Raw genomic sequence first — 14,455 nt, forward strand, 5'->3', positions numbered from 1 at the left:
GACTGCTAAAATAGTCTAGCTACAGTATTTTATGTTATCCCCACAAAAGCAGATATTGGTACATTTCCCCATGGATATACACCATTTATCCTAGTAATATTAAAGAGATCTTTGTGAATTCTGTGTCTTATGAGTTCTTTGGGAATCTGTTCTCCAAATCCAGGAAGAAAAAAAAAAATCAATCACAAATTTTAATACTTTTTTAAAAGGTTGTTCTTTTTTCGTTCCTAACACTAATAATAAAATTATCTCCTGGAAAAATACACAATTGAATTTATGTTTTGAAATTATTTTCATTACTCTTATTTTAATATAGTATCTATAACAAAAGAGTGAATTAAAAATGCTCAAGTAGTCAAAAGGGATTTTTAAATCCCTTTAAAAAAGATGCTTTTTAAAAGCCTAATTTATCCTTTGTTTCTGAAACTAATAGGGCCTATGTGGCTTCATCTCCCAAAAAATGACATTTAAATGACATTTAAAATAAACATTTATTTTATGAAAGTAAACCCCAAAGATTTCTAATGAAAATGTCAAAATGACATTGCAATGTCCTAATATTATATTGTGTTTCTTCTTCTTACAGCAAAGCATTATCTTTTTAACAATGTTCTTATAATTCATGCTTATTTCTATATGCAGATTTTTTGTTGTTGTTTCATTTTAATACAAATGTATGTGCTTTCTCCTCCCACCCTCTTTCACCTACTATTTTGAGTTCTGAGATGGATAACACCCAGTGAAGCACCGTCATCTATATCTTTACAATTGAAGAAATGAGACACAGTCCACAAATCAGCTATGTCTCTTTGACAAATAGGTCCAATGCCACTGGCAAGTGGCCCCTCCATGAAATGCTCATCAATAATGATGAACATTAAAAAGTTATCCATTACTTCATAATTCTAAGGGAGCTTTTTTGGGGGAAAGAGGGGCAAATAAGAACTTTAAGTATAAAATGTTAAATCAATGTAGTAAGAAAAAATATCTGACCTCCTGCTCTTTCTGAGGATACTGTGATGAAACAAAATTGATAGTTATTTCTACAAACCTAAGGAGACAGGTATACTCTATGAAACCTGCCCGGTACTCTGTGATAACCACTTTACACAACTCACTGAGAACTGAGATTCATAGTCACTGTCCACAAAAGGTAACTCCAGACCTACGCCACAGTTCCACCCAGTGGTGGGAAGGATGAATCATCTACCTAGGAATCTACCTAGTTTGCACAATACAAGGGAAGGAAGTCAAAGGAAGTTCTCACTGTCATTTTGATAACTTACCAGCACACTTGGTCCTTGTTCTTAATGCTGGTCCAGGGGATCCAGTTCCTCCTTCCCCTGGTCTGGTGAGCAATACACTAATCTCATATTCAGTATCAGGATCCAGGTGTCCAATTTTATAACTCGGGGAATCTACTGGCTGCCTGTCATTCCAGCTTCCACTTGCTGTACAGTACTCCACCTCTCGTCCAATAATGGGTCCATCTCCATTGATGGAATTGGCATTCAGTTGTATCCACAAGTAAGTTGCTCCCACAGATGCAAGTTGTGGGGGAGCAATGGGAACAGGTGGTTCTGAAACATCAAACCAGAAAGCCATTTTTCAACTGAGAAAAAAATCTTCATTTCAAAAACAGATGCTTAAGACTTAAACATTTTTTCTTAAATATGTTAAGACAATGTCAAAATGAACTTATAAATAAACACTTCTATTCAAGTTAACTTTGAAAAGTTTTTAATTATTGTTAAAATGTGGGGATTTTACAAATTTTGAATCCTTCAGTTTTTTATCTGAACTTCCAACTAGTATTCTCACAAATCTATCCATTCTATTCACACACCTATCCAGAAGACAAAACCCAAGCTGTCTTTCTCACACAAGGGAGGTGGCAAATGCAATTTTAAAGAAATCCTCCTAATTGGAAGTGATGTTTATTTTTGCAAGTCTGTTTCTTGTTAAGTCGTCATCCTTTGACAATATCAAGAATATGAAACTTCCTCATATTTCTATTGCCCTAACAAAACTACTTTAGCACGTAGCAGGTATTAATTGTTTCTAACAGGTTCCCATGATGATTCTTACTTTTTCTTTTTAAATATTTTTCTCCAACTACATGTTAAAACAATTTTTTCCTCAATTACATGTGAGAACAATTTTGAATATTTATAATAGCTTTTTAAAGTTTTGGTTTTCAAATTCTATATTTTCTTCCATCCCTCTTTCCCCTTGACTCTCCCTGAGATAGTAAGTTATACCTGTGCAATCATTTAAAACCTTTCCACATCAGGCATTATGTACAAGAAAACTCAAAAAGAAGAAGTGAAGAAAGTGAAAAATAAAATGTTTCAGTAATTTTTCAAACAAACTAAGTTTTTTTTCTTTGGAGGTACATTATATGTTTCTTTATTCATACTTTGGGAATGTCTTGAATCATTGCCCTGCTGAGAATATTTTACATTATACTTAGTTCTTCATTAAACAATATTGCTGTTATAGTGTACAACATTCTTCTGGTTCTATTCGATTTACTTTGCATCAGTGCATTTAAGTCTTTTCAGGTTTTCTGAAATCATCCTACTTGTCATTTCTTATAGCACAATGATATTCCATCACAATCATATACCACAATTTGTTTAGACATTTCCCAACTGATGGGCATCTCTTCAAGTTCCCAGTCTTATCCACCACAAAAATATCTGCTGTAAATATTTTATATAAATAGTTTCCTTCCCATTTTTTGGATATATTTGGGATACAGATCTAGCAAAAGTATAAGTTTTATAGCTCTTTGGGTATAGTTCCAAATTGCTCTTTAGAATGGTGAGATTGGTTCATGGCTCCATCAACAATGCATTAGTGTTCCAATTTTCCCATATTCACTTAAAATCCATCATTCTCCTTTTTTGTCATATTAGCCAATCTAATAGGTATGAGGTAGTACCTCAGAATTATTTTAATTTGCATTTCTCTAATCAATAGTGATATAGAGCATTTTCTTATAACTATAGAAAGATTTAATGTCTTTGTCTGAAAACTGCATGTTCATATCCTTTTACTATTTATAATTCCTCTACTTTAAGATGTGGGATTTTAGAATCTGAATCGGTTTAGAAAAGCTTATGGCTTTTGCTAAGGGAATATATAGTGATGAAATGAATTAATAACAAAATAATACCTCACACATTTTATTATTTATAACATTGACTTCTGTGTGGGTTCAAATACCTTTTTACTTAAATAACTATCTGGGAAAGAAAAGACAGTTTCCACAGTACATCACCCAGTTGCTACCTGAATTAGGCTGTCCAAACTCAAAAAGAAACTCCTCCTCAGTGGTTGGAACCTATGGAGTTAACAATTTTCTGAAAACAAATCAAGACTGGTAATAGCTCTAAGAAGTGACATTATATATTTCTACTAATAATGCGTTATTGTTCCTAGTGTCAAAAAAAATATCCACTCAGGTGATGATTCAAGTGGGTTCCTTTAAGTAGTTTAGGCTTTTGATGTATTTCTATTTACCTCCATCTCACCTCCCTCCTTCTCAAACCCCTTCTCCATAAATCCTCAGAGATGAAGCCAAAAAATAAAGAATGGTATATTCCAGCACATTAAGTAAACAGGAAAAAAAATTTCCTACTGTTTTGTTTTATTGGGGATGGGAAGGCAAGGGATATATCAGAGTGATATTTTTAATGCCAAGGGAAAACCTTATTAGACATCAAAGTAAAAAAAAATATGGTGCTATAAATGTTGCCCTCAGATTCTAAAGATTAGGAATTTACTATACAATTGTAAAAATTATGATTTCCACAGTTTATAAACTAAAGTTTTGTGCAGAAACTGTTCATATTTTTAAATTGTTCTGCCTTAACTAAAAATGATTTAGCATCAATTTAAATCATTAGACTGTTTCTTGAACCAAGACATGAAATGAAACTTTTATAGAGCATCCTAAGGCATTTATGTAGCCATGCTGAAAGAACAGTTAATTACTTTCAAGGCTAACACGGCCTGCTGAAATACCATTCAAAATGCAACTCCAGCAAAAGGTCATAAGGGTTAGTGATTACACCGATTCCCTTTATACCTTACAAGTATCTAAAATAGACTTAACTTTATTGCTTCATTGTCCCAGAAGGACTATTCTCTTTTCATCTACCATTGAAGTAAGGTCCAAATAGGTTACATCATATGTGAGATCTGAATAAGGATTGGATCTATCACAGTTGAGTATCCAAAGGTTATCTTATGGTTTAAAGGTTAGAATTAGCACAAAAACAGAGCCAGTATTTACATTTTAAGCTAATTCTTCCAAAATACTGAATAAATACAAATCTTGAATTATTAAGATAAAACAATAAACACTAAGGGAAAAAAATCATCAATGAAAATGCAAGTGAAGGGACAAATCAAATTAATTCTTTCTTCAAAAACAGACTACTATTACTAAAAATATAGTTTCTCCTTCTAGTGTGTGATATATTAATGAAGAGACTACACACTATTAGGGCTTTTTTGATTTTTTTTTCTATCAGGCCTTTGTTTTGATCCAAATACATAGACAGCATCCAATGTAGATCTGCAACTTATAGAGTCTTAGGAAGTCACCTGCAGCACTCAGTTTAAGTGACTTATCCAGGCTCACAAAGACAGTCTATGCCAGAAATAAGACTTGAACCAAGTTATCCTAAACAAGGTCAGCTCTATAACCTCTTTGTCACTCTGCCTCTCTTAGAGGCATTATAAAAGTTTAATTAAAAATTTTGATTTTAAGGATACCAAAAGGTTATAAGATATAGTGGACTAAAGATTTGGGAGAATCTTTCTTATCCCAGCTACCCAATGGTTGAGAGTCCTTATGACTCTTAGTCTTAATTTTCTCATTTGCAAAATGCTTAGGGGAAAGGAAAGCAAAATGAATAATATTTAGGATTCTTCCTAAACTAAAATTCCATAATATGCAAAAATAATTTTTTCGTTTTATTAGAGTGCCATGAGATGGAGGAAGAAATGTTATGCATTTAGAGAAAAGAAAATGGAAGTTCATATGAGCAATTTAAATAACCAATTTCATAAAACAAGTCAGTGTTCATATAAAGAAGAAAAAGTTAAACTCTTCTGTCAAAAAATTCTTACTTTCAGGAGCAACTGGTTAGTATAGTGGATAGAGCAGAGGCCTTAGAGTTAGGAGGAAGTAAATTCAAGTCCAGCCTTAGACACTCACTAGCTATGACCTTAGGTAAGACAATTTATCCCAACTATCGCTAAACAAGCAAAAAAATTAACTTTCCCTATATAACACCATCCCATTAGACTATATATGTAATATAGTAGAAGTTATGTAATACTTGGAATCAGAACCTTGAGGTAAAATTGTAATTCCAATATTTACTGGTTATGTGTGGCTATGGGAATGTCACTTAGCTTGTCTCAGTCTTACTTTCATCATTTATAAAATAAGAATAATAATATTTGCACTACTTCAGACAGAGTTGTGAGGAAAGCATTGCCTTATATTTGTAGGCGCAGGACCTTGGTTTAATTTCTTTAACAATCGATTCATGAATCAAATATTTATTAAGCATCTACTACTTGATAGTCAATGTAGATTGTGATAGAAATGCAATTGTTGTTCTCTTTAGCCATTTCTATCATGTCCACCATTTGTGAACCATTCTGGAGTTTTTGTTGTAAAGATACTGAACTAGTTTATCATTTCTTTGCTCAGTTTTGTAAATGAATAAACTAAGGCAAGAAGGATTATATGAATTGCCCAGGGTCATACATCTTATAAACCCCTGAGGTCACATTTGATCTCATGTCTTTCTGACTCTCTCTAATCTTCAATACACTGAGCCACCTAGATAGGACATATAAGCACAGAAGCAAAATAGTGTCTGTCTTCAAGAAGCCCATGTGCTAAAGTAGATGATATATACATATAAAGGCACAGAAAGCAAATATAAAGCATCCTTATAGCCAAGTCACTTTTAACCTCTTTGGACTTCAGTTTTCATTTGTAAAATGGAACTATTGAGCTTGATACTCTTCAACCTCTACATACTGTAAAACCTAGCTACTCTCGCCTAAGCCTGTAACTAAGAAAAAAATATACTTTAAATATGTACATAAAAAGATAGCTATATGTAGGTTCAGAGCATATATACACATGTTTGCATATTTTAAGAAAATATATGTGTAGGTTATAGCTAATATTCAACAATAGAAAAAATTAATGCCTACCATTATAATATAATGAATCTAAATTGCACCTTCACTTATTAAGTGCTGTTATTAAATGGTCATGAATATAATTTTAAAAGTACATCTTAAATATAGCCTTTGAGGTACTTTGTGAAACATGGAAGGAACACAAAGATGAATCTCTTAGAGAATTTATCATCTACAAGTTCAATAATTTCAAATACTGTCTATAAACTAAAAAAACTGAAAAAAAATTCTCATGTACTGAAATGTGATAATTTTCACCCATTATTGGTCTAAATATTTATAATGTAGATTTCCATGTGGGCATTTGAGGGCTTTATATTTTTTGCACTAAACACTGAAGTTTAACCAGATTTACAAGTGTCAAGCTATTAACCAAATTGTTTATTACATCATTGTATATTATTGAACATTATCTGTTTCTTAGCTACTTAATATTAATGCACACATGCAAACAGAAATAGAAGTTAGCAGAAACATACAATTGGAATAGAGAACAAATGTATAATGGTAGAATTTTACGTTCTTTTTCATAGAAACCAGTAGATAATTAGGAACCTTTGAAGATCTTCTTGATGCCAAGAATGTATAACAAACAAAAGAATGTAAGACAAAACAGCTAATTAATTTGCATGATAATCAGAGCCAATATAAGAAATGAAAAATCCTTTTGCTACCCTTTTTTCATTCAGCTCATTTAAAGTTTTGCTTACTTGATGCCACAGAAATGATTCTTCAGCATCTGAAGCATGAATTGCCCAATCATGTGGGTACCTTGCCTCTTGTGCTTCTTACACATATATATCTTCATGCATAGATTCTCACCACATATCTATGTCTGTATCTATATTTCTACTCATGGTGAGGCAGGAAAGATGAAAATGCAAAATATAACATGGATTCTAACCTGAACCTAAAGTATATCTCAGACTTGGGATAGCTTCAAGGCGGAGTGTGCACATACACAGGCAAGTATAAATGTTATATGTGCACATCCACCTATCCATATACATGTATACATATCTATGTATATTTGAGTATATATGTATACATTTAAGAATTTCTGTTATTTTTAATGTATTTCTGTTTCTAGTCAAAGAGTATATTAGGTCAAAGAAAAAAAAGTTAATTGAATAGTATTTAAGATATAAGACAAGAATGACTTCCTGATCTTTGTAAGTATAGAATTTCTCCCAAGCCATCTTGCTACCAATAGGAATATTGAAACAGATAAGGAACATGTATGTAGACAGAGAATAAGCATGGTGTATGTGTGTGTGTGTGTGTGTGTGTGTGTGTGTGTACCATGAAAAAAAAACAAATTATACCTCTGGTTTCCTAAAAAGGAAAACAAATGAATACTCATAATCATTGTGAAATAGTGAGATGGAACTACCAGAAGTTGACTTTGTTTCTTCTGGACCAAGAAAAGAATCTGTAGCTGAAGAACATTAGAAACTTGTGAAATAACCCTCGTCCAACTCAAGAAAAATAATCCCTTTCCTCCTTTCATTTCCCTGCCTCCTTGGTCAATAACAACTTAACTTTCCTGTCATGCAAAATAAAGCCATAGATGGTTACTGAAACATAATGAATTTTAACACCACTTTATCAATATTGTTTGTATGATGTGACTGGGCATTTTTATATGAACACTGTTTGGTTTTATTAACCACCATCCTGTCATAAACACTCCTGTCTGGTGAATATTTGCATTTTAAGTGGTTTTCTATCAGTAAATAATGTTCATTCCTTAAATAAATTTATAGGTTGTAATCACTGCATATGGACTTGGCAGAAGCATTTGCCAAGAGCACATTCATTCCCACTGCAAACAAGCAAGAAAACATAAATAAAATATAGCTTTCAAAAATATAACCCATGTGCAAAATATGTATTTAAAATGCAATTTGTCAACACAGGCTTTTATAGACTTGCTTTTCAGAAGAAGCAGATAAGTTTGAGCTTTAAAAATCTAATGAACTAACAAGTGTACAATGTGTGCTTATATCAGTATAGGAGTTTAGAAGATTAAAAAAAAAATCAAATACCTTTAACTACCAGTTCTGCATAGTTTGATATTCCAACACCACCTTCAGTGCGAATCATACAACGATAGTTCCCAGCATCTTGTTTTGTTGTATTCACAACATTAAAGGAGGCTGTAAATCGACGAGGACTAGTCACTTTGATTTCCTTCAGAGGTGCATCTCTTACATCTATGCCCTGTACAGAATGGGAAGAATGTAACACAAAGAAAGAAAGAGAAAGTTCTATTTTAAGGTGAAAAAATGCAAAGCATTTAGGAGTAACCCACATATCCAAATTTCAAAATGCCCAATAAAATAGTACAGATGTTATTACTGCCATGCAGACCTCAGTTAAAAATTCATTATCTAGAGGCAACTGTTCAGCTGGAACAGCTGGTAAAGATTCTGAAATTCTGCCATCCTAGACACTTTAGAGTTTGAGTGATACTGATTTAAGAGTGTGGGCATTTATCTGCTTTTTTTGTTGTTCCTCCAGAATATTAATTGTGTTAAATTATTTCTATTTAAATTTTTTTTTAAACTAGGCAATTTTTTTCTCAACTCCCTCCCCTTACTCTCACCCAATCCTACCTCCTTCTTTTGCATAAATAACTTAAATTGAAAGATCTTTTTTAGTTCCTTAATGAACTAACAAATAGCTTTTTCAATGCACTTTGGCTTTTTTTTTTTTTTTTAATGTTTGCCTAGTTAATCAAGTAAGCTGTATTCTACCCTATTATTGTTCTCATTTTGCATATGAATACAGAATCACATAAATTCTCACAAGGATTAAAATCACAGAATGAATCATGACAGGGGTTAGCATATACCATGACCAGACAACTACTATGGGGATTCAAATATTGGGCCAAGATGCACCAAGCAAGAGGTACAAGATCCAGAAAGAGAGGTATGAACTTGAGGGAGAAGGGTCAAGCTGACATAAAGGACCAAGAAAACAGTAATTTTTGTTGTTGTTAGTACCTTATTAATTGTAATATATGTTCTCCTTATATTTAAAAAACACTGTACAAAAAAGAAGTTCATAGCTTCTATTCAAGTTTCTTATTAATTTTTGTATATTGAAATGCTTGCATTATGTTCATAAGAAAATAATTTTCTTTATGGAAATAACTATGGTTTGTCCATAGTATATACTCAACAGATACATTCTAAATGTTTATTGTTTGATAGTATTCTCTTAGACATAAAGAAGTAATTCTGCTATGAAATGAAGGTAGAGTTTAAAAAGCAGTATACTATGTCCCTGCATGCTCAATAGGGAGCTCAATATCTGTTGAATAACTGACCAGCTAAAGCACCTATTGGGCAGCTAGGCAGCATAATGGAAAGAGCTCTGGGTCTGGAAAAGGGAAGACATGAGTTCATATTCAACCTCAGAGATTTAATAGTCATGTGATCCTGGGCAAGGCATTTAAACCTGTCTGACTGTTTCTTCAACTGTAAAATTAGCTGAAGAAGGAAATGGTAAACCACTTTACTATCTTTATCAAAAAAATCCTAAATAGGTTATCAAAAAGTTAGACATGACTAAACTGCAACTGACCAAAGTCCAAAGCCTGCCCTTCTTCCTAACTTCTCCCACTTTTATTGATGATATCATAATTCTCCCAGGCACTTAGGCTCAAAACGTTGATAACATCTTTTAACTCTTTTCACCTCCTTGAACTCTACTCTATTGGTTTCCCTTTGGCATTATCTCTAGACCTTCATTTACTCTAAGGGTGAGATTTTCACTTTATTTATTACCTGAACTTGAATGATCAATTTTACTGGCTCCATTTTTACTCCAGAACATGACAGACAAGAGGATGACAAAATGTAAGACAGAAATACCTGTTACATACTAAGTTCCCTAACTTGTACCTTGAAAAGTATATATTTTTCAACATTAGAAATCTTATTCATTAAGAAATCTAAAGCCTAATAAAAAAAATAGATTTTGGTTCTGTAATTAGGATGTTTGGTTGCCGGGAAAAAGAAATTAACTTTATGATGTTATTTGTGAGCATTAAAAGAAGCAAATGATAGACACATAAAACAGAATCTTATACAAAGAACATGATGCCAAAGGCAATGTTAATCTAGACATTAATGTCAAAATGTGGGCTAGTAAAATACTAGTGAATTATTTGTTTTATTTCTGCAAATTGTAAAGTAGTTTCCTTCATATTACTTTAAAATGTACAATGTTCCAATTGATTTGAAGGAAAAAATCAAGAGTATAGAATTTTCATATAACAATTAACTTATTTAACATAGGAATAGAATATATACGTTCATCAGGCATTCAATCAACTGGCATTGATGAAGGCACTTATACCACACCAGGGACTGTGCTAATTATTGGGGATACAGAGAAAATGAAGATAAGAAGACAAGAATTCAAATCTCACAATCACATGCAAATAACTATGGAACAAGTAAGATCTATACATGATAAATTGGTGGTAACCTTGGAGGGAAGGCACCAAGATTAAATAGGATGGGCAAAAGTTTCTTGCAGAAAGTGGGACATGAACTAAGAAATAAAGGGAGCAGGGAATCTAAGAGGTAGAGATGAAGAAGAATATTCCCAGCTATGGGAATAGCCAGTGAAAAGGCTCAACATCAGAGAGAATAGCCTGTGTGAGGAACTAGCAGGGAAGAGAGTGTCATGGATCAAAGTGTATATAAGGAACAAGGGGAGGGGGGCTGGAATGGGGAGAAGCTTGAGGCAGGGGAGGCTGATGAGATTTTTGCAGTAATCTTATCAAGAGATGATGAGGTCCTCCATCAAGGTAGTGTCAGTTATCTCAAGAAATAAGGGGTATATAAGAGAGATGATCTTAAGTAGAAAATGGTAAGATTTGACCAGGACTGTTATAAGCCTGGGTGAGTGGGACAATGATAATACCTTCAACAATAATAAGAAAGTTAGTAAAAAGGTGGAGGGAAAGATGAGTTTGGTTTTCAGACATATTAAGTTTAAAATGCCCACATTATAGAGTCAGAGCCAGCAAAGACAAAGGACTAGAGGCGGGAGCTCAAGCTCTGGGAGTCAGAGAGATTCATTTCCATCTTCATCAGCCTTGTGGTAGCTAGCCTGTCCTCCTGCACTTCCCCCACTGAGACCTAGGCCTGTCTGAAAGACTCTGAAGAAAACTAGCTGAGCTCGAAGCAAGGAAACTAGATTGTGAAGGAGAAAATAAAGGATTTGGACTCTAACACCTGGCTATCCTCACGGTGATTACTCTAATGAAAAGAAGGCTGCTCAAAGACCTCAGGAAAACCAAGCAAGAACTTTACAGATCTGAGTGCCAGAAGACTAGGAACATCAACCTGGCTGTACTGTACAGACTCAGATCTGGGGGAGAAGGTAACATAGCTTATGAGGGGCAGAAGCAGTGGTAGAAGCACTATCTGCCCCACCCCAGGATTAGGAGTTTACCCTAACAACTCTCATTAAAAATAAATAAATAAATAAATTGACAAAGAAAAAAGAATCCAACCATTTTAAAGAAAAATTTATTCTTTGAAATTTAGAATTGGGTAAAAGGAAGACAGCAAAGCTATAAGAGACCAAGAAATGATAAAACAAACAAAAGAAATAGAACAGAATGTGAAATATCTTATAAGAAAAACAACATATTTGGAGAACAAATTAAGAAGAGAAAATATAAGAATAACTGGACTATCTGAAAGCTATGACCAAAAAAAAAAGAAAGAACCTTGATAGCAATTGTTATGCCCTGAATTGTCATGCCCTTAATTATTAAATGATTATGCCATATCCTGAATAAAATTATTATGGGCACCTCCTCTTGCCATTAGGACTGAGAGAATCAAGTCAGAAAAGAAGCCTTACATACCATTGAGTCATAAAATCTCTGGTGCCTTATCCCAAATACTTGCTGGGATAATTCCCCCTCCATTGAGTATTGCCCCTTACCTCACTATTTCCTGCCCTCTACCTTCTTATTTTGTCTGCTCATCCAGTGTCCTTGCCCCACCCCACCCCTTAATCTTTTCCTGTCAGGACTAAGTTATGATCCTTTCCTGGAATTATGGCTTGTCTGCTAGCCAGTGTTCTTGCCTTTGTTTCCCTGATAGCCAAAACCCTATAAAGGTTTTCTGCATTAGTTGCTCGCTGCTGAATACTTTCAGACAAGAGTCCCATGCACCTGCCTAGTCTCAGCTAGTCTAAAATTCTCCACAATTAAAATGATTAAAAACCAATCTCTGCCTTGCCTCGGTTTCTCCAGCATTACAAAATAAAGAAAATTGTCCTGAGTGATAGAACATGAGGGTAAAGTAGAAAAGAAAATATCAATTGATCACTACCTCAAAGAAATCCTTTGCAGAAAACACATAGGAATATTATTGCCAATTTTCAAAAACCCCAAATCAAAGAGAAAATTTGTAAAAAACAAAAACAAAAATAACAACAAAAAAGACTAATTCAAATATGCTGGATATACATTTAAAATTGTACAGGATTTATCAGTAGCCACAATAATAGACTACAAGTCCTGGATAATATATACTAGTAATCCAAAGAACTAGAGCTGTGGTCAAAAATATGATATCCAGCAAAATTACCATAATAAAAAGAGAGTTAAACAATTTCTCCTTGTAAGTCTTTTACCACCGTCTGACCAGGTTGCAGATTACTTTACTAACAAGAGATGACTCTGGGAACAAGTGGTATACAATGGGGAAAATGAGTGATTTATTATAAAATATATAAATAAAATTGATATATTTTTAAAGTTCCAGGATAATTGAGATTCCCAGCATTCTTATCTCTCTGGAGAGTGTGGCAAATCTTATATGAAGTGATTAACAATTTCAGTTGCCTCCCTACCCCATTAAAGATCAAATGTCCAAGTTATTCAATCAAAGTAAGACATTCAACAACTGAAATCACCCTTTCTTAGCAGCAGGGAATATGAATATTAACTAGTTATCAATTACCCAGTCACTCTTTCTAGGATTCATAGATTAATTTATTTTTTGAACAATGAACTGCAGAACAAGAGTAAGTACCCCAATGTCTGCTACTGCTTGAACTATATATGAACCTGATAAAAGTCCATGGATTTAGGCAGTTTGGGTACCTGTTTTTATTGGGCACCCCAGCGGATCTGACCCATTTCTCCTTTCCCTTATATTATTATGCAGCAACTTTCATTATTCCTCAACCTCCATCATAGTGTAAATATGTCCTCCATATAATGCATACTTATGTATTAGCTCTTGAATAATATTGTATTCTACTTTGTGGAACTATATCTTCCAGTCATACCAGAACTATCTTTTTAAAGCATCTGCTAATGGTTGGAGTTGTAGAACAAGAGAGGCAAGTAGAAGAAGGATGAGAAAATAGCCAAAAGCAGGGGATAAAAGGGAGAAGCAAGAAGATAGGACCCAAATGATCAACTAATAAAATAAACAAGGACAAAAACTGAACTAGCCAACCAGCTCTTCTTTCTCTCCCTGAGACCAATTAGCCATAATAAATTAATAAGGGAAGGCAACAAAAATAATAAAATGTATTTTGGCAGACCAGTACAAGATATATTCACTCCTTAAATTTCCCAAGGAAAGAAAAATGAGAATTAGTATTTTAATGGAAGCTCAAATGTCAAACATGAGTCATTATTAATATTTTAAACTTAATATTAAGATGTGTGAATCACATTTATATAACTTACAAAATGTATTTTATAGGAAGATATTGGACTTGTTCCAATCTGAAAACTCTTGGACAGAGAAGAAAATCATAATTTATTCTTGGTATATATGAAAGAACACATAAAGAAATCTAAACAATCTAAACTTTTATTAATGATATTTTACATATGTTTTAATGTATGTTAGTTTTTTTTTTTTTTTTCTTATTTTCTTTTTTTTTTTTTTTTTTTTTTTAATTTATTTTTATTTTATTTTATAATTATAACATTTTTTGACAGTACATATGCATGGGTAATTTTTTACAACATTATCCCTTGCACTTACTTCTATTCAGATTTTTTCCCTTCCTCCCCCAAACCCCTCCCCCAGATGGCAAGCAGTCTTATATATGTTAAATATATTACAGTATAATTTATATACAATATATGTGTGTAGAACCGAATTTTTTGTTGCACAGGAAGAATTGGATTCAGAAGGTAAAAATAACAGTT

General features: G+C 33.2%; 1 protein-coding gene across 6 annotated transcripts in view; it reads right to left on the bottom strand.

Moving 5' to 3' along the window:
• PTPRM (protein tyrosine phosphatase receptor type M) overlaps positions 1-14,455 on the bottom strand; it is a 938,548-nt gene that overhangs the window by 516,472 nt on the left and 407,621 nt on the right. For all 6 annotated transcript variants that reach the window (XM_074275249.1, XM_074275231.1, XM_074275235.1 and 3 more), the window contains exons 6-7: positions 8,289-8,463; positions 1,287-1,580 (exon numbers count right to left, since the gene is read on the bottom strand). In XM_074275249.1, the coding sequence (XP_074131350.1) occupies positions 1,287-1,580; positions 8,289-8,463 (469 nt within the window). The remainder of the gene's footprint in view (positions 1-1,286; positions 1,581-8,288; positions 8,464-14,455) is intronic.

This window comes from Sminthopsis crassicaudata, chromosome 1 (assembly GCF_048593235.1).
Source record: "Sminthopsis crassicaudata isolate SCR6 chromosome 1, ASM4859323v1, whole genome shotgun sequence".
In the NCBI taxonomy this organism is placed as follows: Eukaryota; Metazoa; Chordata; class Mammalia; order Dasyuromorphia; family Dasyuridae; genus Sminthopsis; species Sminthopsis crassicaudata.